The sequence below is a fragment of the Hemiscyllium ocellatum genome, unplaced genomic scaffold (genome assembly GCF_020745735.1).
Source record: "Hemiscyllium ocellatum isolate sHemOce1 unplaced genomic scaffold, sHemOce1.pat.X.cur. R7, whole genome shotgun sequence".
Lineage (NCBI taxonomy): Eukaryota > Metazoa > Chordata > Chondrichthyes > Orectolobiformes > Hemiscylliidae > Hemiscyllium > Hemiscyllium ocellatum.
Window position 1 is genome coordinate 223,616 of NW_026867634.1, and position 27,705 is coordinate 251,320.

At 42.9% G+C, this 27,705-nt stretch overlaps 1 protein-coding gene across 1 annotated transcript in view; it reads right to left on the minus strand.

The window, feature by feature from the left end:
- Window positions 1-3,648: 3,648 nt before the first annotated feature.
- Window positions 3,649-27,705, minus strand: part of LOC132809163 (procathepsin L-like) — a 61,206-nt gene continuing 37,149 nt past the window's right edge. The window contains exons 3-8 of the mRNA XM_060822521.1: window positions 20,447-20,569; window positions 18,423-18,617; window positions 14,087-14,305; window positions 9,587-9,749; window positions 7,844-7,946; window positions 3,649-3,760 (exon numbers count right to left, since the gene is read on the minus strand). Coding sequence (XP_060678504.1) covers window positions 3,649-3,760; window positions 7,844-7,946; window positions 9,587-9,749; window positions 14,087-14,305; window positions 18,423-18,617; window positions 20,447-20,569 — 915 coding nt within the window. The remainder of the gene's footprint in view (window positions 3,761-7,843; window positions 7,947-9,586; window positions 9,750-14,086; window positions 14,306-18,422; window positions 18,618-20,446; window positions 20,570-27,705) is intronic.

Here is a 27,705-nt window from a genome sequence, read left to right on the forward strand (position 1 = left end):
CCATGCCATTCGGCTCGAAAACAATGCAGGGAAGCCTATAGACAAGTATGTTCGCTTACATACTCCAGACCGACCCTTGACACATCTACAAATCGATTTTTTTTCACTTGCCCGCTAAAAAAGGCTTATATATGCTTTGGTGATTATCGGTATGTTTCTCATGAGGATGGAAGCATTCATCACGAAAAGTGATAACACCAGGACAGTGCATAAATATCTGATGAAAGACGTTATTCCCAGATTCATAATCGTGGCTAACATTTAAATGGGCAAGGGGAGCAAATTCTAGCGAATATCACAACTGCAGCAGCGATTTGCTGGAATACAATGCAAAAAACACATTCCAAATCAGCACCAGTCATCAGGCGAAACGAATGAATGGCACGTTTAAATCTGCCTTAACAAAAATTAGCCAGGAAACAGATCTGCGCCGGCCAGGCGCCTTGCAGAAGCCATTTATGCAATACGTGGTAACATAAACTAGAGCACGGGGCTCACGCACATCGAGGTTCTTGTGGGAAGACCTATGCCGACAGTGACCAGGCCCACAAAACTCTCCACCGGTACAGCGCTACTCCTGATGCAGGAGGCTCTTCTGGATTACGTTCGAGTCCTTAATAGGGTCATTAATCTTAACCGTGACTTATAAAAGACAGGGATGTCCACACTCCACCATTACTCTCTTCATCCATTCCCAACTAGAGTGCACGTAATGATCAGTTCACTGGACAAAGATTCTCTCTCTAAGTTGGAAATGTTCTTTGCTAGTGTTTCTGACAACCTGGACAACTGTCAAACTGAAGGGAAGACCAGACTCGATGCATGGGACCTGCTGCAAAAGAGCTCCATCTCCAAACGACAAAAAACAGGAAGCACATCCAATGATAGTTTCACTCATCGGGGAATGCTCCAGTTGACCACCGGAATTCTCATCATCTTTGTACTCACCCTGATCATCCTGCCATGGGATGAATGGAAGCGGGGTCATGCAGCGAGATGCCTTCCCATTCACGAGTTACGGCTCAAGCAAATTAGCTGTTGGATTTGTGCTCATGCCTCCATGCACTCCCAAAGGGCCTTCCCCTGAGACCCATCCCCTTCAATGAATCAGACATGACTTAATGGCTGCTGAAACGTGACAACTCCCCTGCAGTAACGACTCTCAGTTTATTACCGCGAATGGTAAGTTACAGGCTTCAATTTTTGGCACGCTGTAAATCCGCAGGGCACACGTTAAACACATTTAAGGGATGTTTCTACCTCTTATAAAATTATTCCTGAGAACCCCCTGCCATGTTCTTCACAGACACGAAAGAACAGGGAGCAGCCATCAGATCTGTCATCCTCAAAAGCAGCTGTGCATCCAGATGGAATGCTGCCTGGCGCCAGTGTACTAACTCTTTGCAACTCACCCCCGCAGCGAGTCAGTCAACAGTCGAAGGCAGTATACTAATCCTTCACGTCCTCAACGTTACCAGCCAAAACACTACAGTCACCACCACCTAGACTGAGACCGAGACCGAGAATTCATAATGGTACCTATTCATGTTGCGACCACACAGCCTACCTTCGCTTACGTTATCCGGGACCACGAAATACTTTGTTGTGAATGTGGTCCCGTCCCATCTGGATGTCATTCCTCGTACTCTCCTTTCAAGACGACAATATCTCGCAGGAAGTGAACTCTCATCAATTTTCACCAGATTATTTCCACGTTTCACCCACATATGCAACCATTCGATTCGAAATTAATCCAACAACTGGCTACCACCTTGGAGGAGGTAGCCAATGATCAGCTGAACGCTGGAGCTATTCCCATCCCACTGTGACCCTACAAAACAGGTTGGTGCAGGATTATTTGCTTGTCCTGAAAGTGGGAGCATGCACTCTTATCAGTTCCATTGCTGCACCTACATTCCCGACCACAGTTACCACATCAGTTACCTAGCCCGGTCTATCCAACAAACAACCTCTGTACTGCTCAAAGAAAAAAACAAATTGGGACCAAAGGAATTGGGCAAGCTCCCGGCGGTTTTCTGTGGGCACAGCCTTGTTGCAGGGACTCATACTTCTCATTACTATCATTGTCGTTATCGCAGTTAATGTCATGCTATTAAAAAAGAGTTATCGGCGTTTGTGATCCATGCTGCTACCCCCGCTCACTTACCATCCACCAATGAAGGCCCACTACGACAATAACGTCGCCTCCGACACGGAATATGTAGCTTTCGACTCAAACTTCAAAGACAACCCCACTGATCTAGCCCTACCGCGCCAGACAAACCTCAGATTTTGGCAACAACCCCCTTCTCCTCAACCCCAATCTCATCAGTTCCTAGACAAAAAGTAAAAAAACGGAATTGTTTGAGAAAATGATAAACTACTCTGCCTGTCCACTACTTGTTTACTGAAGCAATGTCTGTTAACAAAATCGAACATGCCCATAATACCTTAATTTGACCAAAACCAGCTCAAGAACAAAATGGTAAAACAAGACATTATCTAAACAGCTTCCAGCCTCAAGAAACACACTCCTCAGATGTTCTGACAGGAGAATGTCTACCTCACAATAGCATCGCCACTATCGAGGGGATGCGATGGCATTCTCAGTCTCCTCAAGTAATGAACCCCACAAAGCCTAACGAGATTGACTGGCACCCAGAGAACATTGCACAGCATCTGCAGACGCACTGAAACGAGGATACCTGCCCTATCAGAGGAATGGAAACTCCTCTTATAATTACATTTATTTTCCATTGAATATAATTTAATTCATATTGTCCAGGGATTAACAATACACGACTGGATCTCCACTGCAAAACTGTCAACATCTGTTTGTTTTTGGAGCTTGGGGAAGAGAATACTGGACGTAACTGTGCAATGCGTCCGTGCTATACCAGTCCTGCCAATTTCTCTTGCACATGATTTCGTGACAAATAAAACAGTATTGGTCAATTTCACAAGATCTGCGTGTGAACTCTATTTGTAATTGGTCGATTCTCCAAAAGGAGTACGTTTCCATAATTAAAGTGTTCAGTTTTCCTGCTGATCTGTGCAGTGTTAATCAATGAATGAAATTACATTTTCGCACTTGCCGTAATGGAATCTCATCGTGAGATTCCTAGTCTACAGACTGGCTAGATCAAACTGTTTCCGTGGGGTGGGAGGGCGGGGTTAACGGTTAAACTCTTTTCAAGTAAACCTTATTCTCCTCAATAACCCCATTACATGTATTCATTAACTGTGCTGGTGACAGAAAACACAGACTTCTCAAATGTTATGTACGTTTAAGCACAATATGTTAGTACAATAGATTTCACAGCATTCAATGCAATCCTTTAGATACAAAGCAAATACATTCCTCTGGAACAAACAAGCTCTGGAATTGATTGCTGGCAGTGTTGGACATCAGCAGTACATGCAGATTATTGCCTTCCACAAGCTGGAGAATATACTCGCTCTGAAATTTACAGTGTATCAATCATACAATGCCTTTGGTTTTATATGAAGCAATAGAAATGTGCAGAAACTGTTATTATTCACTTATTATGTTTGCAGCAGACAGTTAAAGCAATTTGTTGAATGAATCAGCATTTGCAGAAATGCTCTGGCAATTCTTTCAGGTGGGTTTGATGAATCTCTGGTTGATCAGTTGGTTCCTTCCACGACAGGATAGAACACATGGCTGGCAATTCGACAGTGATTCCCTCTATCCTTAGCCATTTTGATGTAACCGGCTTCACCCCAGTTTGTTCCCCAACTAGAATTTTAAAAAAATATAGATTCATTTTGGAATCAAACTCTAGTAAAAGAGGCATGTTTGGACAAGCAGGCGTTAACAATGCGAAATGGATGAATTGATTTTAGGGCCCGAATTCTGGAATGAACTCAGCTAGATAATGAGTTGTAAAGATTAATTTACATGAGGCAGGAAAGACTCAATTGCGAGTTTTTGCATCAATTGCTAATCTCTGCAGTAAGTATGGACAATCCCTCTGCACCTCCATCCGCCATTACCAGAGACTCCAAGCTCTCCTTGTTTTCCTCGCCCGACGTCCCCGACAGTACCCTTCCACCACTCTCATTCGTTTGGCCGAACTGGTTCTCACCCTTAACAATACCTCCATCGATTCCTCCCACTTCCTCCAGACCAAAGGGGTAGCCATGGGCACATGTATGGGCCCCAGCTATGCCTGCCTCTTTGTTGGCTACATAGAACAATCGATCTTCCGTAATTACTCCGGCACTACTCCCCACCTCTTCCTCCGTTACATTGATGACTGCATTGGCTGCCACCTCATGCTCCCGCTTCGAGGTGGAGCAATTCATCAACTGCACCAACACATTCCACCCTGACCTTAAATTTACCTGGGCCATCTCTGACACCTCCCTCCCCTTCCTGGACCTCTCCATCTCCGTTAATGACGACCGACTTGACACCGACATTGTTTACAAACCCACCGACTCGCACACCGACTTGGATTACACCTTCCACTCTACATATTGCGAAAATGCCATCTCATATTCCCAATTCCTCCGCCTCCGCCGTATCTGCTCCCAGGAGGACCAGTTACCCCACAGAACACACCAGATGTCCTCCTTCTTTAGAGACCACAATTTCGCTTCCAACATGGTTAAAGATTCCCTCCAACGCATCTCGTCAACATCCCGCGCCTCCGCCCTCAGACCCCACCTCTCCAACCGTAACAAGGACAGAATGCCCCTGCTGCTCACCTTCCACCCTACAAACCTTTGTGTAAACCAAATCATCTGCCGACATTTCTGCCACCTCCAAAACGACCCCACCACAAGGGATATATTTCCCTCCCCACCCCTTTCCTCCTTCCGCAAAGACCGTTCCCTCCGTGGCTACCTTGTCAAGTCCACGCCCCCCTTTAACCCACACTCCCATCCTGGCACCGTCCCTGCCACCGCAGGAACTGCAAAACCTCCTGATCCCTCACCTCCATCCAAGGCTCTAAAAGAGCCTTCCACATCCATCTAGATTTTACCTGCATATTCAATAATATCATTTATTGCGACCATTGCTCGCGATGCAGTCTCCTCTACATTAGGGAGACTGGACGCCTCCAAGCAGAGAGTTTTAGGGAACATCACCGGGACACCCGCACCAATCAACATCACCGCCCTGTGGGCCAACATTTCAACCCCCCTCCCACTCTGACGAGGACACGATGATCCTGGGCCTCCTTCACTGCAGCTCACTCACCACCAGACCCCTGGAGGGAGAACACCTCATCTTCCGCCTCGGAACACCTCAACCCCAGAGCATTAATGTGGACTTCAACAGTTTCCCCATTTCCCCTTCCCCACCTCACCCTAGTTCCAAATTTCCAGCACAGCACTGTCCCCATGACTTGTCCTACCTGCGTATCTTCTTTTCCACCTATCCACTCCACCCACCGCCCTGACCTATCACCTTCATCCCCTCCCCCAATCACCAATGTACTCCCTGCTACTTTGTCCCCACCCCCACCCTCCTCCAGCTTATCTCTCCACGCTTCAGGCTCACTGCCTTTATTCCTGATGAAGTCCTTTTGCCCGAAACTTCGATTTTGGTGCTCCTCGGTTGCTGCCTGAACTGCTGTGCTCTTCCAGCACCACTGATCCAAAAACAACATTTTAAATGACATGAGGTGAGATCCGTTTCGGGGATAGATTGCCAGCTGGAGCAGGTAGTTAGGGAAGAGTGAATAGGGATGAATGAGAACAATAACTGTGGTCTCCTGCAGATTGCCTGCTTGACTTACGGAAGGGAAGATTTCCCCAGAGTTTTCACCATCACAATTCAGAGATTACCTGCCACAGAGAGACTCTATGTGGTGAGGATGAGTTGATTTGGATATCCGTTACCCAGTGTCTTCTGAACTGCAAGGATACTCTAACCCATTGCACTCTGATACTAATTCCTTATCAAATCATGTTGTGTGTGTGTGTGTGTGTGTGTTCTATAAGTTAGACACATACTGTTTCCTCTGGGAAATCATGTAGAAATATGTGTGGATGTGCGTCTGCGTGTCTCCGTGTGTATCTGTGTCTTTCTGTCTCTGTGTGTGTGAGTATGAGAAAGAGAGAGAGGGAGAGAGAGTGAATGTGTGAGTGTGTGTGTGTGTGTATATATACTCGCTGGACTACAGGACTTGTTTAGCAAACATTTTGTATCCAATCGGACTTGAAAGTTTTCATCAGTAATGTGACTATTTCTTCCAACCCTGCCTGCAGTGATTGTAATGATGGCAGTTAGCGAGGTATCATATATTGGCTAGCTGAAAGAAGACATACGGTGGCAGTAGAAGGGAAACATTAATTCTGGTTACTAGTCAAGTACCAACAGGATCCGTTTTGGATCCACTGTTGTTAGTCATTTGTATCAATGACCTAAATGAGAGCACAAAAAGGATGAAGTAGTAAACATGCAAATGACATTAAGATCTCTAGAGTTGTGGATACTGACTGAGGCTGTGTGGATTACAGAGAGACTAGATAAGCTGCAGAGCTGTGTTGAAAGAAGGCAAATGCAGTTTTATGCGGAAAAGTGAGAGGTGATAAACATTGGCATGAATGCAATGTAATGGGCTAATGATGAAATGCTCGGTTGTGCAGACGAACACAGAGATTTCAGTGTCGAGGTACATCGATCCTTTAAAATTGCCTCCCAGTTGGCTAGATTATTTAGAAGACAGACGGTGTATTAGCTTTTATTGGGAAAGGGATTGAGATTGCGAATCATGAGATCATGCTGCAAGTCGTAGAAACTTCTGGTGCAACCACTTTCGGAGTATTGTGTCCAGTTCTGGTTACCACATTATAGGAGGGATGTGGTTGCTTCAGAAAGGGTTGAGATGAGATCTACTGGGAAATCGCCTGGTATGGAGAGAAGATATTATGAGGAAGAGTTGACGGACTTGACTCTGCTTTCGTTAGACAGATAAAGTTTGAGAGGCGAATTAATTGAGATGCATAAGATAATCAGAAGTTTAGTTCGGTTGGATGTTGAGAACCATTTCCCTCGACTATCGATAGCTAACATGAGGGGTCATATCTTTAACTTGCAAAGGGATAGACACTGGGCAGTTGTCAGAGGTAGTTTTTTTTTACTTAGAGTGTAGTCAGGGCGTGGAGCGTGTCTGCAGCAGTAATAGCATCGACAAATTTAAGAACATTTAAATGGCCAATGGTCAGTCATATGAATGAGAATGCAATAGTGTCGATTAGATGGGCTTCAGATTGGTTCCACAGATCTGCCCAATATCGCGGGTCGAGGACATATGCTGAGCTGTAATGTTATATGTTCTATGTTACAGAATTGGGGTCGTTAATCTGGTCCAATCAGTGAGCCCTGGTGACAGGTGAGAAGGTTGAGTGATTTGAGCTGTTTCCTCGTTTCCCTGTGATCGAGTTGCAATGTTCGTTTTAGAGTTTGCCTTTGCTGCCTGGTTATCCTGTACATTGTTTTTTTCTCTCATGTATAGCTATTAATTTTAACTATTTGTTTGTAATTTGTACTGGTTATGATTTTTTTAAACATTGCGAGTTTCAGGGATAATGACACTATGATGCCTGCGTCTTTCCGAAGCAATATTTCATCAAGAACTTTGCACATTAAGTGTAGGGTCACTTGGTGACGGGATACCGTTCTCTGGAATTTTTTAGATGTGATCCCAGACAGCACTACCATTAACCATTCACATTCAGGTACACACGGTGTAATGTCTTCGTTGAACAGATGCACAGGTTGTAGCATATAAAAAGAAAATCCACTCCATGCCTCTGCCCCTTGAACGCCTCTGATCAGTTGTTCATTATTTCACAGAGTACAGACCTGTTTTTAACCAGCCAGTAGTTCATTCCATCTTCAATCCCAAATCCAACAACCAGCACTGCATCGGTTACAGGTCCATTGCAATTATCATCATAGTAAACGCCTGAAAGGAGACACATGTTGAATGCATTTTCTGTAACATATTTAATTAGTGTTAATTTACCTTTGATTAAGATTACACGTTTTCCCATTGAAAGTCCGTCCTTGATTTTATGCTTCCAATTTTTTTGTAATATCTGCTGTTGTCTGTGTATCAATGATTGCTTTTTTACCTGGCTGAGGATATTTTAATTGCAAAATATCATTTACCAGACGCGTGTCATAACAATTGGGCGCTATGTGTGTGTTAACACTTTCTGTTAACGCATTACTTCCTGCACCTGGTGTGAGAAAGGTGCACCGCACTGCATTTTCCATTTCGTCTCCAATTCTGGGTTGTATAGTAATGTTTATGCAATCATTAAGGAATGTACATGAACATGGAAACGATCTGTATCATGATCACAAGGAAACTGTGCAAGTGACGTTCTCCCTGTTCAGGCCACAGCATTTGCAATTTCTCTTGAGGTGACACACGAGATGATATCAATATACGAATATAAACAGATGTTGAAAAAAAGAGATGGAGCAGAAAGTGAAGGACTATGGGCAGGAGGCCAAGGGATTTTGACTCGAATGTCCCTGCCTTCCTCTTACCCAGGAACAGTGAGTGTAACGTCTTCATTTTACAAAACAAACGCCGCTCACAGAAATCTTCCACTATTCAATCAGAGCCCTGCAACCTGAAATCAGGCAGAGCGTGGCTCTCCGAGTAGCTGTAAAACTGATTGCGGCTCTGAGATTATTTTCATGACAGGATCGATTCAGTCTGGTGCACACTCCAAGCTTCGCATTTCCCAGTTCACTGCCGTGTCAAGGAGGTGAGAAACGCTGTTTATACCTGTAGAGGGAGGCACGTTGTGGCCCCTCTGAGCAGACAGAAGGAGTTAGAGTTAGCATGTGACATTGCCAGGATATATACCTCCCCATGTGCAGAGGAACCATATCTTAGTTGTGGCCTTTACTGTGACAGCGCCCTGCTCCCCCTACCTTCTCAATGTCTGGCTGGAGAGACTCTTATTCTAAACACGGAACTGCACCTTTCTTGTTCTGTCCACATACTGCACCCAGTTCTGCAGCGTTGTCTCAGAAAACCTGTGGATTGCTTTCTGGCCTGTTGCAACATTTCCATTTTTATTTCTGCTCAGTCTCTGACTGAGTTCGAACCTCTACTCCATTATTGGGTGTAGGATTATCTTTCAGGTGTGAAGGCCGCTTTAAGTTTTGCGAGCCTCATGTGTCCTTGGGCCCAGTGCTGACATGTACAATTACACAGCAGCACATTAGCACAGCTACACCTCACTATCTGTTCTATTAGTTGCAGCACGTTTGGGCTGTCTGCAATATTTCGAATGAAAGCTGGTCCTTTTCCCATCACCATTCCTAAGCTCAGTTTGCAGCCAGGTCCAGCTTTAAATCAATGGTATCTGACAGCACTGACAGTTGGAACTGAGGTTGTTGGGAGGACTGGTGAATATTGGATTAGGGCAAGGGGGAGGCGTATGGTACATTGTAAATTGTGTTGTGACATTAAAATCAAAATAGTAACAGGAAATGTGTTTGTAGATGTATGATTTACAATACCTTTCCTTGAATAGTTGATAAATCTGATTGGTAGACATCATTCAAAGCTCTGGTTCTTACCTTCTTCATAAAACTGGAAGGATTTCAGACTTGCATCAATCAAAACAGACATTGGTCCTATCTCTCTCACTGCTTGTTCCAATCCTGCCTCGCCTCCAGAAACACGTTTCACGTCAGTGATTTTAGCAGTAAATTTATCTGGTTGAAATCTGCACCATCCCTCCTAAATGTTAAAGTAAATGTTCAAAAGAAATACTCATTATGATGGGTATAAAGCTATTTCTCTTTTCTTAACCCATTTCTGCATTCCGAATTTGTCAGCCAGTTTATTTCACTGAATCTGCGATATTTGTTCAAACTTAAAAAAAAAACAGTCATAGTGAATTAGCTCGAAAACAAACTGTTTGTTCCAACTCGTCTGCTCCAACCATATATCCTCACAGATTGCAGTTCCATTTGCGAGCATTTGACCCTAAAGCCTTCCAATCCATATACCCATCTCGGTCCCTTTTAAATTTTGTAATTATACCAACCTCCACCACTTCATCTTGCAGTTAATTACATACAGGCATGAAATTCGATGCAGAAAAGTTAGACCTCAGATCCTTTTTATTTTTTGTTTTGTATCAAACGGAACATGTATTGCTCAATACATTCTAAACATTCAGCACTTATACCAGACAAAGTTATCGTAAATGATTAGAAATTTGGGTACATGGAGAATATTGTACCTTTCCTTGACAGCTCAATATCCTAATCAAGTTCTCCCTCTGATTATCTCATACTGAAACTACATTTAAAAAGTGTTGAGCCTCTTCAGAGTTTTCGGTCTACTCATGTGAAAGTTGTGGTCGTACATTGATGAATTAAGTTCATATCATTCAGGTAGAGCTTTCTAAAACTAATTAATAGTTTCAAACACTTTCCATTGTCTTCGGTATAAGTACAAGCAATTCAAACTTTTCTCGCCAATTCTCAGCACCCCAGATATTTTGGGGTCCTTGATGTCACGTCATGTCTTGATGGAAAGGTGTGTCATTCTCACTTTAACTCTGGAGATCTGTTCGTTTATCCAATAGGGGGTCAAAGCTGTAATGAATCGCGAGCCGACTAACTCTGGTGGAGCCCAAACTGAGGTTGTCAAATTGGCAATTGACAATACTTAGCCGTTCTGATCCCAATGCCAATGGAATTCTTTCAGTTGTGAGTGAGGTGCTCAACATGAGAGGATAACAAGAAAATGTGCTCAGAATGGCTTGTGGATTCCTGGCGTGTGAAATATCAAGTACCAGTTGAGGAAGGGCACACCTGCTGTGATCCGACCTTACTGCACCACACCCCACCCCAGCGAAACATACACCTGCAAAAAGCTGTGTTTTGATACTAACGTCTTTGTCTCCAACTCAATCACTTGCTGTCGTTATGTTACCCAGGAACGATACCAGCCCTCGGGTTGTTGTTGTACAGGAATTTGGTGCCTTTTTGTTGAAAAGGGCCACTGGTCTCTGCCTGGTAATAACCACTCCTTAGGCCTTTCATATGGAAAACGCACTTCTGTTCTTCAGCTTAGTGTGTGCGTGACAATACATCCATTGGGGTTACATGAGAACAGGTGACACTGTTAATGTTGAGTCGCTAGCCAGTGAGTGAGAGACCACCACCTCCATCAAGCATGGTAATATAATATGTTTAGCTTAGAGTAATGCCCAGTCACCAGATTATGTACGCCTGTCACATAGAGAGTGTACGGTTTTTACTCAACTTTTTTCCTTCGGCCAATGAAATGCGGGCTTGCAGAGAGCAGAGTGCATGGTCACACAATGAACTCGTTCAGGTTCAGGTTCCCTCAGGAAAATTCAAACATGTCGACGTAATCCCCCCCAAAAATCACAACTCTGGTGGATAACAATGCACAAGTCATCTACAAGGAGTCCGGACATGAGTGTGTGGTGGAGATGGGGAAATGATTAAAAAATGCACTGAATACAAGGTGCATTTTTGAATATACTAATACAACCAGTTGGGATTTGCACGCAAAAAGCCGATCCCAATCGAAATCTAGTAAACAAGGACAATTGTGAAGTGAAGAATTATCCCCAGGCAACAACGGCTTCTGGAGGAACAACACCAGACTTAAAGCAACATCGGGAAAAAAATCTCCTGAGTACAGATTCAAACTGAGTTGCGTTAATAGCACCACAGCCTTCCAAATTTCAACCCAGCAAGTTTCAGGTTAAATGACATTCCTGAGGAGTAAATACCCCAATTAACAAAGGACCATATTCACACAAAGCCCTACCATCGACATAGACAAATGGTTTGCACATCAACTCTAAGCTTTCTTATCAAACGTTAATAATTTTTAATAGCTCACACTGCAAACTTCATTTTTTTTCAAGTAAATTTGCTGCTTATATTAAAGTGACAGACCAGCCTGTTGGAGTAGGTGGGAGAAGCAGACAAACTGAAACAGTTACCTCTATTCCTGACACTTCAATGCTGTCCATCGCGATATTTATACGTTAACTATGGTACTGGATGATTAGATTAGATAATCCACAATGTAGAAGCAGGCCCTTCGGCCCAACCACTTCACACTGACTCTCCGAAGAGTAACCCACCCAGATCCATTTCCCTCTGACTAATGCACCTAACATGACAGGCCAATTTACCTGATTGACATGCATGGTCAATTTACCTGACCTGCACATCTTTAGATAGCACGAGGAAACCTGAGCACCTGAAGAAAAAACACCCAGACACGGGGAGAACGTGCAAACTCCACATAGAAAATCGCCCGAGGCTGGAATTGAACCTGGAACTCTGGTGCAGTGAGTCAGCAGTGCTTACCACTGAGCCACCGTGCCGCCCCCACCTGCAAGGTCGAACATGCTGAATGATCGATTGATTCAGCTAACTGCCACATACACATTCCATCTCACAGAATCATAGAATCCACAAAGTGTTGAAACAGCCCATTTGGCCCTACTCTATCCTTGTAACCCTGCATCTCTCATGTCTAACACACCTAACCTACAATTCCCTGCGCACTATTAGTTTAGCATCGTCAAACCTCCTAACCAGCACATCTTTGAACTGTGGGAATGGTGAGTAGCAATACACAGGAATGTTCTGTTAACTCCTCAGACTTATTGACTGAGGGTAGGAGGTGTTACGTCGAGATTTAGGAGATCATTCTAAGATAAGGGAAAAATGAGAGAGAGAGCTGAAAAGTGAAATTGTTTCAGCCTTCTTAATGCTGCTCGCACAATAACTCTGGGAGAGACTTGGGAGCCGATTCTCAGGGAAGGATTGATGCAAATTCAGAATGGCAACTCCCATTTGAATAGCGCTGGACTCAAGTAGTTTCACACACTGAAGCTGGTTGAAAATTTGTGTTTGTCAGAAGCACATAAATGAATTCGAGTTGATGAATTTATTGTAACGTGTATCTTGTTACAACATGCAGTGAACTGTGTTGCATAGTGTAGCGACGCTGTGGCACCATCTGAAAACACATGTATATCAAAACATAAAACATTTTAAAAAAAGAACAAGAAAAATGAAATGTCCAAATTCATAGTTCTTGTTAAGTGCTCCATCATGGGCCTAGTGGCCAGGTATGCATCCCTCTCTCTATCACCGCTGGAATGAAAGTCTCCTAATCTTTGTCAGCATTTCGACTCCACTGGTACCATGTTCACAATGAGTTCTCCTTGGACTTTACTAAAGTAGCAATCCACAGGAAAGATCTGTTAACTGATACTGCTAGGCAGGGCATTTGTCAAAACACGACTCTGTCGTCGCCATGAGGCTGCTGCAGACAGCGCTCATTAATACTGATCACTGCTGATGCTGCTGGATCTTGTACTGATTTCAATCGTGCCTGCATTGTTGCATCCATGAATCTGTGCTGGATACAGACCCTGACAGGAACCCAAACTCAGTTGCACCCTGCCTCCAAGAATCTGTGATGGATATAGTAATGACAGGAACCAAACTCACCTTTTCTGCATCCATGAATTTGTGGTGGTACAGACACTGACAGAAACGGAAATGCAACTCCACCTTACTTCCTTACCTTACCTTGCATTTGTGCTACATAGACACTGACAGCAGACAAACATACCTTCACCCTGCCTACATGAATCTGCACCGGATACATACACTGACAGAATCCAAAGTCGACTGCACTCTGACTCCAAGACTGTATCCTTGATGCATGTACTTCCAGAAAACCATACTCATCTGCACTGCTATTTTTGTGAAACTGAGCTGGATACAGACACTGACAGGAGCCCAGACTCACCACCGCCTGAGCTGCCATGTTTTGGCACTCGGGCAGTAGTCATAAGGAAAGCAAATACTCTCGGCTACCACCTCCATGCGTCCATTCTGCTAGACTCGCTTACAAATGTCGCAGCTCTTCACCAAGAGGTAATTAAAATAAAACAGAAGTACAAGTACAAGCGGAAAAAAGGGAAAGGTGAAATGAAACAGAACGAAATGTTGGTGACCCCCTACTCGACCAGAATTTTCCTAGAATTCTAGCAGACTTACCTTTTCTGTGTAAGGGTACGTTTCAGCAGAGTTGATGCCATTATGCTTCATCACATAATCAAAGGCGCTCCATAGGGCTCCATCAAAGCATCCGAAACTTTGTCTGTCACAATCAACAAGGTTCTGTTCACTGAGAGAAACCAGGTTTCCATGTATTTTTGCCCACTGTCCTTCAATGGCACCAGTTGTACTGAAAGCCCAGGAAGCATGGCATTGACCCTAGTTTTGAAGAAATACAACCATACTAAATCATATCGGCGTAAAAACAATGCCCACTTTCCATCTACTGTCATTTGTAGCATAGTCACACACTGATACTCTTAGTCTAACTGGTTACTCGGGTTTCTCAGACTTCAACGGTATCATTGAGTATCTGATTCCCTGGGCTCGGAGAGCACTGCCTGCCTTTGTATATAGATCACCAGCAACAGTGACAGCCGAATCATTTTGTAAGCAATAAGGGATGGAGTCAGTGAGTCAGTAATTCACCACTGTCTCTAATCCAGCTTAAATGTAATGTTGACACTACTCTCTCTGTGGGTATTAAGGATCATTTGTGAAACTTTTTAACTCCATCCAACTCCTCAATAAGCCTCATTTCAAGGGGAAAGAAATATACAAATATTAACATCAAACTAGCAATTTGACTGTGACATGAAGGATGGTGCTGAGGAAAGCGGAAATGTTGGACCGGTGTAGGTTTCAATGTTCTCCCGAGAGTGAAGTGAAACCACTTTGTTGGTGAAAAATGAAGGAGATCACTGCAGAGCCAGCTCGATGCGTTCACTTATAACTGGAACAGTGATTATTCCTCCATCTTGTTAAATCCATACACTTCTCTGAGCCATCTGATCTACACAGGAGATGAATGCCCTGCGGGAACAATGTTTGGGCCCATCGTCCTCCTTGGGGTGATCCCCAGGAAGACTGATGTGACTTCTGCAGCAGTAAACAACGATTTGCAGCAAAAGGGGACTATTTGGTTTTAAAATGCCTTGTTAATGGTACTCCTTGTCTCATTATTCATTTTCCTCTCTAAAGAAAGTCACACAATGAGTTGGCTATGAAGGAAAATGACATGGCTATCAGAGAGTGAGCTTGTAAATGCAGTTTCCGATTTATTCCAAACGATCGTGGTGTCATATCAGAATAAATAGCATCCCAGAGCAAGATGCACAGGCTTCAGCTGTATGAATCCATTGTTCGTGGGCATTTACATCAGGCATTTGCTACTTCCCGATAATCTTGAATACACTTCCCTTGCACGCTTGCTGCGAGCTATATAAGTACAATAGTGAAGAGAAGGGTGCACAAGCAACTGGCATTGGAAGGTTGTTGCTGGTTGAGTTACCCACCTGACAGATTCAATCCAAAGTGCATACAGGGAGCATCAAGGCAGATTCAGATGCTAGTCCAGGGGATTGATCATAATCTGGTGTGGGGGATGGGGTTGTGTTGCTGTCCTTACTTCTGTTAACCAGAGACTGGGTCTCACATGTCTTGTGACTGCATAGTGACCAGTCCGGGCAGTTGGAACTGTTGTCACACAAAGAAGATTATTTTTTTTCATTTTCCAGGCCTGAGGGCTGTGTGTTGGGAGGTCTGGGGAATTGCAGTTGTGAAGCGAGGATAAGTAACGACAGTATCTGCTATCGTGAATAAAATGCATCTTGGATGGGAAGGAGTCATCTGATAGGACCTTCGTTCATGGTCACAATCAGCCTGCATTCCTTAAAGTCTCAACACAAGGAGAGAATATTTCACACAGATCCATGTTATATGGGACACAGACGTCGACCTCTGATTCCCGGGCCATGCTAATATATTGGCTCCTTATTTTTCACACATCGCCGGGCCACAGATATAGCTGACGAACTAATTCACACTAACGTCATGGACCGAAATAGGGAATGTACTGTGCATTGTCACTCTTGCCACCAAAGTTCCTTTTCTTTGTCTCCGTGTAACTCTGATTTAGCATATTCTGGTTCCAGGTTGGACTGGAAATAGCGTACCAATTGGTGCAGCCTGTTAGCCCTTGAGGGGTTTGTTCAGTCCTCCTCAGGGTGTTTGTGTTGGGCAGAGGGAGCTCCGACAATACAGAAATGAATGAGGCTGTCAGAGATGGAGATGGAGGGCTTAGCCACCTCTGAGGCACCCTGCATCTCGGTATTTGGAGTGACCCGTGAGTGGATCCTCGTCCAGCTGGACACGACCCCTGCTCCTTGTAAGGAAAAAAGGGCACCTGTGCGACAGACCCGAGAACAGGTCGGCGACGGGGGACAGCTCTGTGTCCATAGTCAGCAGGCCCTAAGGATGCTGGGCGTGTTTCTTCATAGCAATTGCCAACATGTCCCAGGAGTTTGGATGATTCACTGCTTGAGATATCTGAGTCCCTACAGAGTATCCACATTCCTGTTGTCCTACAAACCTACATCCATGACTGCTACACCTGCTGCTCATTGGTATAAGCAGATGATTGCAAATACTACAGTGCCCTCTCCTGCCAGTTTCTGGTCCCTGACAAGCCTCTCGGTGCCCTGGGAACTGTCACACTGAAGTGCTCACCAGATACTGCACCCACAGCCTCTTACTCTCACATTTCAACGGAACTGATGGAGGGTGCTGGAAGCAGCCTTAGTAATATTTCTTCTAATACCGCAGTAATTTCATACTCCGAGAACGATGAGGTGTCTTCTTTCCTGTGTAGCTGGAGGAAATGTGAACAGTCCCACAGAACACGACAGAAACGTTGCTGGGCTCAATGGATTGACATAGTGCACAATGAATGAAACTGACAGAGAGTTAGCAAAGGAGATAGAGTGGAACGAAAAGTGATATTTACTTGCTCACTGAAATCTGGCTGTCTCAGGATTTCTGGTGAGAAACAGGAGTCACTCCTTATAGGAGCTGAGGTCTCTGATGTCAGACACCTCTCCACCAATCCATAGTTTCCTGTCCTGTGTCGCTCTTTCTTCTCCAAGAATGAGAGCAGGGAAGAGATTGATAGAAATGACGAAGTATCGGTTGGGTGTTGATGTTCGAACAGGTCGGGAGGTCTTCCGAGGTGGTGAGGTAGGAGTGCAGATGTGATGCCGGTTTGTAAGATGCGGAAGGTGTCAGTGACAGAGCATGATTCGGGGTAGGAAGTGTGTATTGGGGCTGTGATAGACTGAGTTGGAAGGATAGTAGTCGATGGACACAGAGGTTGTGACGCCAACTATTCTTATTGGACTGCTGGCTGTTTGTCTGTAACATTGAGACGGTTGTTACTCTTTAGACAATCTTGGACCAGACAGCCCGATTCTTCCATGATGGTACCCCTTGGATACAAAACAGCTCACCTACACCCTGCCCCTTCGACCAGGATCTGCTCCCTTTCAGAGAATTTCAAGGCCACATTCCCTTCTGTGGCATCTTAAAAAGCTTCCGAGTCTGAGTAGGAGAGCTTTCGCATGCTAGTGCTCTACTCCGTGCGCATCAGGTTTTTCATGATGGTTTGGCTGCCAGGATAGCAGTCTCGCTGGAGGCGTATATGGAATTCTCCCGGAAGAATGTGTGGCAAGATTGAGCTCGAATCGACCATGCAGAATGTTGTAGCTGCGTTGAAGTAACTAACGAGCTGGCTTTTATATATGCAGTGCGAAATCTCTGTGAACCACATGGTAGTATCTTTCCAAACACTTGGTGCAACTCAAACTTAGTGAAAAACTGTATACTCCAGTCTTTCCTCACTCCCATTTGTACACAATACTTTACACTCCAACCAGCAAATTCTACCCTCCTGTAGACAATGTAGAAATCAGCATTGTCCTCATCGAGAGAATGGTTGAGAGCGGTGCAAGGCTCAACAGAACTGAAATGTGATTGTGGTTATAAAAGTTGTTTTGTCGACTATACTGTTGAGAAATCTTTAAGTAAGACTGGACTTTGAATCACAAGGAAGCTTGAAAATGCAACTTGGAACATTGGCATCGTTGAGTTGGACCAGTTTGGACCTGAACTTGTATTCATTATATTCGGAATTGTATTGGTAGACTTCAATTTAACAATTTATTCCAACCCTTTTATTTGTTTCTGGAGTAAAATATCTCTAGATATTTAGAGTAAAAGAATATACATTACAATTGAAATACGCACCATTCTCCCATGCCTCACTATAATCAACATAAAGAAACAACTGCAACAAGGAAGCAGGAGAATCGATTTCAGTTTAAGAGGACCTACTGAAACAGAACCTTGCCTAATATTTCCTACAGGCTGATCATAATGTCAAACATATTTGATAAATTATTGTAGTCACTTAAGATATCTTAAGGATTTATACAAATTTTACCTGGTTTTTCACTGGAGTAACTAAACCTTCTCTCCGCCAGTCAACTATTGCAGTTGTCAATTCATTGTTAATTTCATCAGATTCACTTGCTGCTGATTCATCAGATTCATCAGACACACTTGCGGATGTTTCAGTCGAGTGAACAGCTTCGATTTGGGGAAGTCCATTCTTGAGCTTATTGAACTCTTCATTAGGCTAGAAATTAAAACACGTTGGTGAAATGATTGACTTTTACTGATTGTCATGTAGGAGCCGCGGACAATACCCTCACAGAACTACATTCGATGTATTCACTGAGTTTAGCACAAAATGCCGTGAAAACGGTGATGGCACTCGTTGCTTATGGTTAATCTTGGACGGAATAAAGGAGCAGTAGGCAAATAAGGGGCAATCCGTTCATTCCTAATCCAGTATAAAGGTGAGTGAGAAGCCTCAAGCTGCTCAATTATCCCTGCTGGATCCTTCATCAAAACGAATGGCTTCAGGTTTATACATGGGTCTCTTTTTGTAAATCACAATTCGATAATCATCTCTCATCATTAAACTCTGACCGAACAAGTTTACCGTCAAAGGAGTAGGTTCAGTATCCTCAGATTGGCGGCATTTATTGGTGTCTGAATTGAACCGTCCCAATCATAAGGATCTCAAATTGCATCACCGGCCTGATCTGATTCCTGGTTCCAGGTGAGATGCCGGTTGATATAGAATTGGCCTCATGACCCGTGGTTCATTATATTTAGACTAGAAATACATACAGTTCAAATTTCTGAAGGTACTGGATTGTAGCGGTGAGACAAGGACTAGATTTGATGCTGGAATTTTGGAGCAGGGTCATCAGAGCTATTACTGGGAAGAAAGGAATTGTCACAAGAGAAATGTTTTGACAGGCTAAGTCTACTTCTCACTGAAAATTGAGAGAATGCATGCTGATCTTACTGAAACAAATAAGATTCTGAGGAGATTGACAGGGCTGATGGTGAGAGGATGCTTTTCTTGATTGGGGAGGTGAGTTCAGAACCAAAGCCTGGGATAGAAATTTATCTCTGTTTATCTGTTATTTACTTTTCTATACATCTTAATTCTGTGATCTGCCTGTAATGTTCGCAAGGCAATGCTTTCCGCTGTGCCTCGGCACACGTCACAAAAAAAACAATTCAATCCCATTCAATTCAATTCGACTCATTTCAATTCAATTCAATTCTATGCTATTCTATTAAATTTTTTAAAAATCCTTTCAATTTAATTCAATTCGATTCGATTCAATACAATTCAATTCATGATATGCTGATGTAATGCTGATTTCATCAGTCACAAGTTTTTGAGATACCAAGGTCAGGGGAACGTACCAACTGTCGTTATGAGCAGAAATATAGAGAGAAAGATCTTGTCATTTAATACGTCAGGAAAATGGGTCAGTTTAACTACTGTGGGATAACGTTTACTGAGTGTAAGGTAGGGCTGAACCAGACATCCAGCAGACTCAAGAAGGATTGTCTAGTCTAAAGGAGCAGCCTCGAAAACAAAGAATGCAACTCAGGCACCCAGCCGTCGTAATGGACAGTATCCATGAGGACTCTACAACACAAGAGTTGTATTCATCGCGTGAGTGCCATCCATCGAGGCAATTTAAGCCTTGGAGCGTTGTTTAATGCAATTCAATTATATCGAAGCTGAACAGGGAGGTGAGAAGCAATTGCCGAATTCGGAGGTTGTTATTCCATCGAGTTCTCTTCCCCATGAGAAATGGAGACATGAGTTATTGAATATATTCAAATTTGAGAGAGACAGATTTTTGATTTCCAAAGAAGTTACGGCTTATGGAAACCTGCAGTGAGAAAGAAGGAATCAACAAATTGGAGTAAGGTCAAAGCCAATCAGTTATTGAGCATACTAAATAACAGAGTCAACTCGACGGTCGAAATGGCCAATCGCTGCTCCTTTTGCTAAAGATAACCTTCTGCCACTTTTACAATTTCACTAAGACCAACATCTATTAGATCCCAGACGATATGTCCTGTACAGACCAGATCTCCAAACCGGTTCATTCCCACGGTAGATGTGTGTTTTCCTAATGAGTGCTGCAGGTTGTGTTCTTCGATGTATCGCACATTGTTCTCCCATATCATTCTCCTGTAGCTCTCCTCATCCTGAATGAAGACATCAATTTAATCAGACACCAGCAACTTTCATTCATAAAATTACACAAAAGCATTAAAAATCCCTATGTAAAACCTGAAATAACATTATGCTGTCGTTGTTCATGGTTCCACCCAGATCTGTAAAGTATTAGTTAAATTCCGACCAAACTCCCTCAACAAAACGCACCCACGTCAAAACATGTCGAGCGGCCAGTCTGAGAGGTTGATGCTGAAACTGAAATAAGAGTAAAACAGCTGACCAAGAGGATGGTTTGATCGACTGTCAGCAACGATGTTGAAAGTGGATACGCTCTCTCTGCCGCCACCTGTCCCTAATCTGAAGTAAGATTAGCCGAGTGGCAGGCAGGAACTTCAACTGGCCAGGTCCTTGTGAAACAACTGAGGCCAATACGTACACAATTACTATCTATTTATGTAATCCTTTCCCTGTTGTGGGAGAGACATGCATTAAGAGGCCACCACAGTAAGGTGAGTTTGGGTGAACAGATGTATCATTGAATGGGCCCCTTGTCCTGGTCAGAAGGCTCCCCCGTCGCTCAGTCTCCAAGATGCCCACTTACAATTGCCTCTTCCACACGAAAAAATGTATTTCAATATTTTCGAGCCAGTTTTGCGGTCTTTGTTGTAACTCTAACCAGATTCCAGTGGGACCTCAGTAAATTAAGTTACACCAAACCCCTAATGTTTACTTTGTGTTTGGTCAGTTCTCTTCTGGAGTTCGAGACTTGGAGAAAATCTATGGAATTTCAGGATCGATGTGTTCTCAATGTCACTTCACACATCAAGTGTCTCTCATTTACGGCAAATAAAAAATCTCAATCTGTCAAATGTGTGCAGTCCTTTCCCATTCTAAGTGAGCTGAGCATTTGCCTACAGATTCCCCTTTTACCTTGGAATAATGTTTCTTATGTTGTGATTTCCAATTCTTCCAGTCTCCATCCAATTTTGAATCGAATGTATCTGTTGAGGCTGCAGCCATAATAGATACCGCCACGCAGCCCAGAACCAGACAGAACTTCATGATGGACAATCTAATAAGCAAAATCAATGTGTTTTAAACAGGGAGAGGACAATTTTCCAATTAGCTGTTTCCTTACTCTGAGAATGAACAATACAAATAGTGCAAATAATACAAACACTAAAATGTAAACCACATATCCAATGTTGTAACATTAATGTAATTTACTTTCTTGAGACATCGTCTGTGGATTGGAATATTCCTGCACTAGATCTACCAAATTAATAACGCATAAAATTTAAAACAAATTATTGAAAAGAACAATGAAGACATGAATGCTCTAGAAATTATCCCCGGGTGATGAAATTGCTTTGAATCACCGTCCACCGGTTCACTAAGTCAAAAGTTCATGACGTGACGATTATATTGCATTCAACCTTTCTTTGAGCAAAGATCCCTGAGAAGGTATGACTGTGGGATCAGCGACAGGAAATAAAGGAATGGTGATAATATTATTTCAGTAGCTTCTGTCACCTTAGACGATGCAAAGAACATCCGAAGAATGCATGCAAATTGCGAGGTGAAAAAGGAAGAAATTGACAAAAATGCAATCAAAACGGAAAGATACAGGGGAAAAATCAAACTGAAAGAACTCGTACGTTCCCAGTAAAAAGGCAGAAATAATAGCATGCAAATTGAATGTGTGCAGCATTTCAAACAAGTGAATATTGCTTGTCACAAAAAAATGGGTATGACATGAAAATCGTTTCCCACATGTGGTTCTCATATGCTCAAGGCAGGGGCCATTCAACTGATTATTCAAAAGTCGTTCATGTTTAAGATGTTAATGAACAAAGCGGAGGGAAGTTATCTGGCTCGTTTGGTAGGGCTGAATGTGAAAAGGTGAAATTTTAACGAGAGGCAAGATTTCTTTTACAGGGAGGACAGTACATGTCTGGACAATGCTGTGGTGGCGTGGCTCGAAGTAGACTCAATGTCAAAGTGTAGAGTAATTTAGACAGACTCATGAACGGGCAGTATATGGAGCGTCACAGACCATGTCAAATCAGATGAGATTAAATTAGGCAGGCATCATGTTCCACACAAACATGGTGGGCTGAAGGACCGGTTTATTTACTGTACTGTTTTATGTGTAAAACCATCGGATATCAGTAATATAGTGAGAAATTATTTTGTGGATGATTATCAATGGTGATAAGAAAGGAAAAAAAGTGTCTGGTGTATCTGATTCCTGTATTTCTGAAGACCGTAGTAGAGAGCACACATCAATGTATAATGGGACTTTGTAAGAAAGGTACCGAATAATTCATTATAATTTCAGCTTTCACGTTGATTGATTGAATGAACTTGTCAAAGATAGCCTTGTGGTTGAATTCATGTGGTGCAATTAGAAAATTATTTCGAATGATACCTTCTCTAATCAAATGGAGAACAAACTATTTTCGTCTTGGTATGTATGTATAGAGACAAGATCGTCACTGATAATACAGTGAAGGATTCGTTCGACAAAAGTGGTCACAGCTTTCTGGAATTCCACATGCAATGTCAAATAGAAAATCTTGAAAAGCTAAGATAAGATCAATCACAAGAAGATGATGACATCATTGACATCAGTGGGAGATGGAAAATAAGGTGAGAGGTGAGAGACTGGATATAAGGTTAAACTAATATTTAACTATTCCAATCAAGGAACTATTCCATGATTAGACGGGAAAAATACACCATTTGTGGTTAACTATCAAATCAATGAATAGTATAAAGAATGCGATCATAATCTGTTCAAACATACATTAAGAGATTTCAAAAAAAGATAGAAACTGTCAAAGGATGACAAACAATTGTCAAATAAATAGAGAATGAATGTTAATGAGAAATAAAAGGTAAAAAATGAAAGCAAGGCCTTTTATCCTTATTTGAAGAAAAATGATTGCTCAAATGTTTAAATGGCGACAGTTTGGCACCGATAATGGGAACAACGAAAGTAGCAGAGAGTTTAAGTAAACATCCAGTTTCACATTAAACAAAAACATCAAAATCAAGGATAAAGGGAGAGAACTACTCCGATCAGTGAAGACGCAATTACTCAAAAAATGAACGAGATTAAAGTCTGACATTAATCTGGATCTGACTGATTGGATCTCGCAGTTTTAAATTTCGTTTCTGCAGTGATAATGGGAACAATATTTGAAATACTATTGCGGTTCAGGAATTGTTTTCGGTGATGGAAATTTGTAAATATAGCAACTCACAGCAACTTGGAAGTTTTAAGCAAGTGAGGACATGTGATATTATTGGGTAAGGTAGAACAAAGAACAACGGCCAACACAGCACAGTAACAGGCCTATCGGCCCTCCAAACCTGTATCGTTACATATTGCCTTTCACTACCATAACATCTTCACTTACAGGAAGCATGACCCTCAAACCCATTTCTTGTTTTCGTATTCGTACAAGTACTTCTTGAATACTGCTTTTGCGTCTGCTTCCACCAACTCTTCAGGAACGTGGTCCAGACACTCCTCACTCTTTGTGAAAAACTTGCCTCTTTAAAATGCACACCCACTAAACATGTATCCACAATTACTGACCCCGCAACTCGGGGGAAAAACACCTCCTGCTCACCACTCGATCTAAGCCATTCAAAATCCTCTAATCTATCAGGCCACCTCACAGATTCCTGGGTTCATTTGAAAGCAAACCCAGTAGATGTGATATAGAACATGGAATATCGAACATTATAGCACAGCACCATCCATTCGGCCCTCGTTGCGCCGACCTGTGGAACAAATCTGAAGCCTAATATGTTTGAACCCTATTCCAAATCCAACTGTACGTATTCCAAGAGACGAAAACCTTGGTGAGTCTACTGCTGTTGCAGGCAGTGACTTCCACGCCCTTACTACTCTCTTTGCGAAGAAACTACGTCTCACATATTTTCCTATATCTACCACCTCTAATAAAAAGATGTCCCCTCCTGTTAGCCATACAAGGAGAAAAGATTGTCAGTCTCCACCCTGTCTAACTCTCTGATTATCTCTTATGTCTCAATTAATTCACCTCTCAAACTTCTTCTCTCTGACCAAATCAACCTCATGTTCCTCAGCATTTCTTCATACGTACCAGTCAAGATCCATGTAAATTTCCTCTTAACCTTTTTCAAATCTTCCGCATTCTTCCTTCGATTCTGTGAGCAGAACTGAATTCAATATTTAAAGTGCGGCCACAACAGAGTTTTGTTCAGCTACAAAATGACATCGTGGCTCCGAAACTCAATAACCCTACCAATAAAAGCTAACACACCATGTACCTTATTAATACCGTTTTCAACCTGGATGGCTCTTTTCAGTGCGTTCTGGACTCTGGACTTAGACAACGAGATATCTCTGTTCATCTGCACTAACAAAAATCTTGCCATTAGTCCTGTAGTCTTTATTCCAGTTGCCCGTCCAAATTGAATCACCTCACACTTCTGCACGTTCAACTATATTTGGCACATCAACCCAGCTATACAGGTTACCTATATCCCTCAGTAACCTGCAACATCCATGAGCACTACACACAACTCCACCGACTTTAGTTTCACCTGAAAATTTACTATCACATCCTTGTACGGCTTCATCCAGATCATGTATAAAAATCACAAACAGCAGTGGCCCCAAAACAGATCCGTGTTTTACACCACGAGCACATCGACTCAAGTATAAACATTTCCCATCAACACCATCCTCTGTCTTCTCTCAGCTAGCCAATTTCTGAACCAAACCGCTAAATTAACTTGCATCCCATGTGGAACAGCCGACCGTGGCAAAACGTATCAAATGCCTGACCGAAATTCATGCACCGCTTTACCCATATCTTCCTCTTTGGTCAACATCTCATCGAACTTATTGAGGCATGAACCTCCCTTGCACAAAACCATGTTTACTGTCCATAATCCTGTCAACTACGGAGAATTTGGGTACCCTTTCGCTTAGTGGGTGGCACGGTGGCACAGTGGTTAGCACTGCTGCCTCACAGCGCCAGGGACCTGGGTTCAATTCCTGCCTCAGGCGACTGACTGTGTGGAGTTTGCACATTCTCCCCGTGTCTGCGTGGGTTTCCTCCGGGTGCTCCGGTTTCCTCCCACAGTCCAAAGATGTGCGGGTCAGGTGAATTGGCCATGCTTAATTGCCCGTGGTGTTAGGTAAGGGGTATGGGTGGGTTGCGCCTCGGCGGGTCAGTGTGGACTTGTTGGGCCGAAGGGCCTGTTTCCAAACTGTAAATAATCTAATCTAATCAACCAACGGATTCTTCTCCAGATGATTATAACTCATGTCACTTACAACCTTTTCCAATGCTTCACTCACAACTGAAGTAAGGTTCACTGCTCTATCTCTACGCTCCTTGTTAAACAAGGAGAGAACGCTTGCTACCCTCCAGTCTTCTGGCACTATTGGTGTAGCCAACGGTCACACAATGATCGAAGCCAAAGTCTCTGAGATTTCCTCCCTGTCTTCCCAGGAAATCCGTGTATAAGTCCCATTCGGGACATGGGACATACCTACGTTCATGCTTTCCAGAATTGTAATCACATCTCACTTGTAAACCTCAATCCTGTTTGAAGTCCTGAGCTGTATTTCAGTATTATCATCGACAGACTTTCGCCATAGCTGAAATGCACCCCACCCACCCTCGCCCCATGCTAGACAATATGTTGGTAAAACTTTTCTGAAATCTGTCCATATCCTTCTGATCGTGTGGTGGACAGAACTGTGAACAGTAAGATTAGTGTGGCATTAAATAAACTTGCATAAAACTGAAGCATTACTTCTTAACGCCCTTTCTATTGAAGGCAATCATGTGAAAAACGTTTCTTTAAATAATTTATGTGTCTACGCTGGCGTCTTACATGACCTGTGGACCCACAAACCCGGATCCCACTCCATATCAATCGTCTTAGGGGTTTTGCCATTCACTGCATAATTTTGACCTTTAATTGACCTTCCTTAATACATGAACTGATGTTTTTCGTACTCAACTCCATTTGCCATTTTTCTGCCTATTCCTCCCACTGATACATATTCTGCTAGATCTTCTGAAGATGATCCTCACGGCCCACAAAACCACCAATTCTTATCGTCTATAAATTTACTAATTAGTCCAGCCATGTTTTCCTCCAAATTATTTATGTCGATCACAAACAACAAAGGTCAATGCACAGATCCCTGTGCAATAGCACGAGTCAGAACCCTCCATTCCAAAACGATTCCAGGCAACGCTACCATTTTTCAACTCTGACTAAACAAGTTCTGTGTCTAGCTTGACAGCTTACCTCTGACGCAGTGTGATATCACCTTTTGTACCAGTCTGCCATTAGGGACCTTATCAAAGCATTGAATTAAGTCCATGTCAACAGCATTAACTACTTTTCCCTCACCAATTATATTTGTGACCCCTTTAAAAATCGCTGAAGTTAGTAATGTGCAGTCAACCACTCATAAGTACACTTGCGTCTAAATGTTTACACATCTTGTCTCTGAGAACCTTTTCCAATCGTGAGGCTGGCAGCCCTGTAATTTCTGTGAAGATCCATGTGACCCTCCTTAAACAATGGGATTGCAATGGCTATTCTCCAGTCCGTTGGAACGTCTCCTGTGGCTTCAACTGGTGGAATCCATTACAACGTAAGTATTATGTAAGGTCAGCAAATGCCTCAGGACCATAGGTTTCCTCCTTCTCGTTGTAGACAGATGCCATACCATGGTTTAACCTATAGGTCGCCATACCTCAGGAAAGGACTGACGTTGAGAATCTGGAAAAGCTCTATTAACCGTAGGCGATATGCAAAGTAAAAATAAGTAGCACATTAAAATATAATACTATGAACAAGTTCAGTCAAAATGGGTTTGAGACAACATAAGAGGACTATGTCACCTGGGATTTTCCCACAAACCAAAGTGCCATTCAAGAAAGCCAGCAGTTCTCCATCGCTCAGTGTGGCCAGATGAATGTTTTCTGATTTAAAAAGTGAAAGCAATGATCTCTGTCAGACCTAACAAGCTGTCAATGTGAAGAGCAACTGAGCTAAAGAACAATGATTAATGAAAAATTAAACAATGAAAAACAAATTCTGCAAGAAGTAAATAGAGAGATAAAAGAGATTTGAT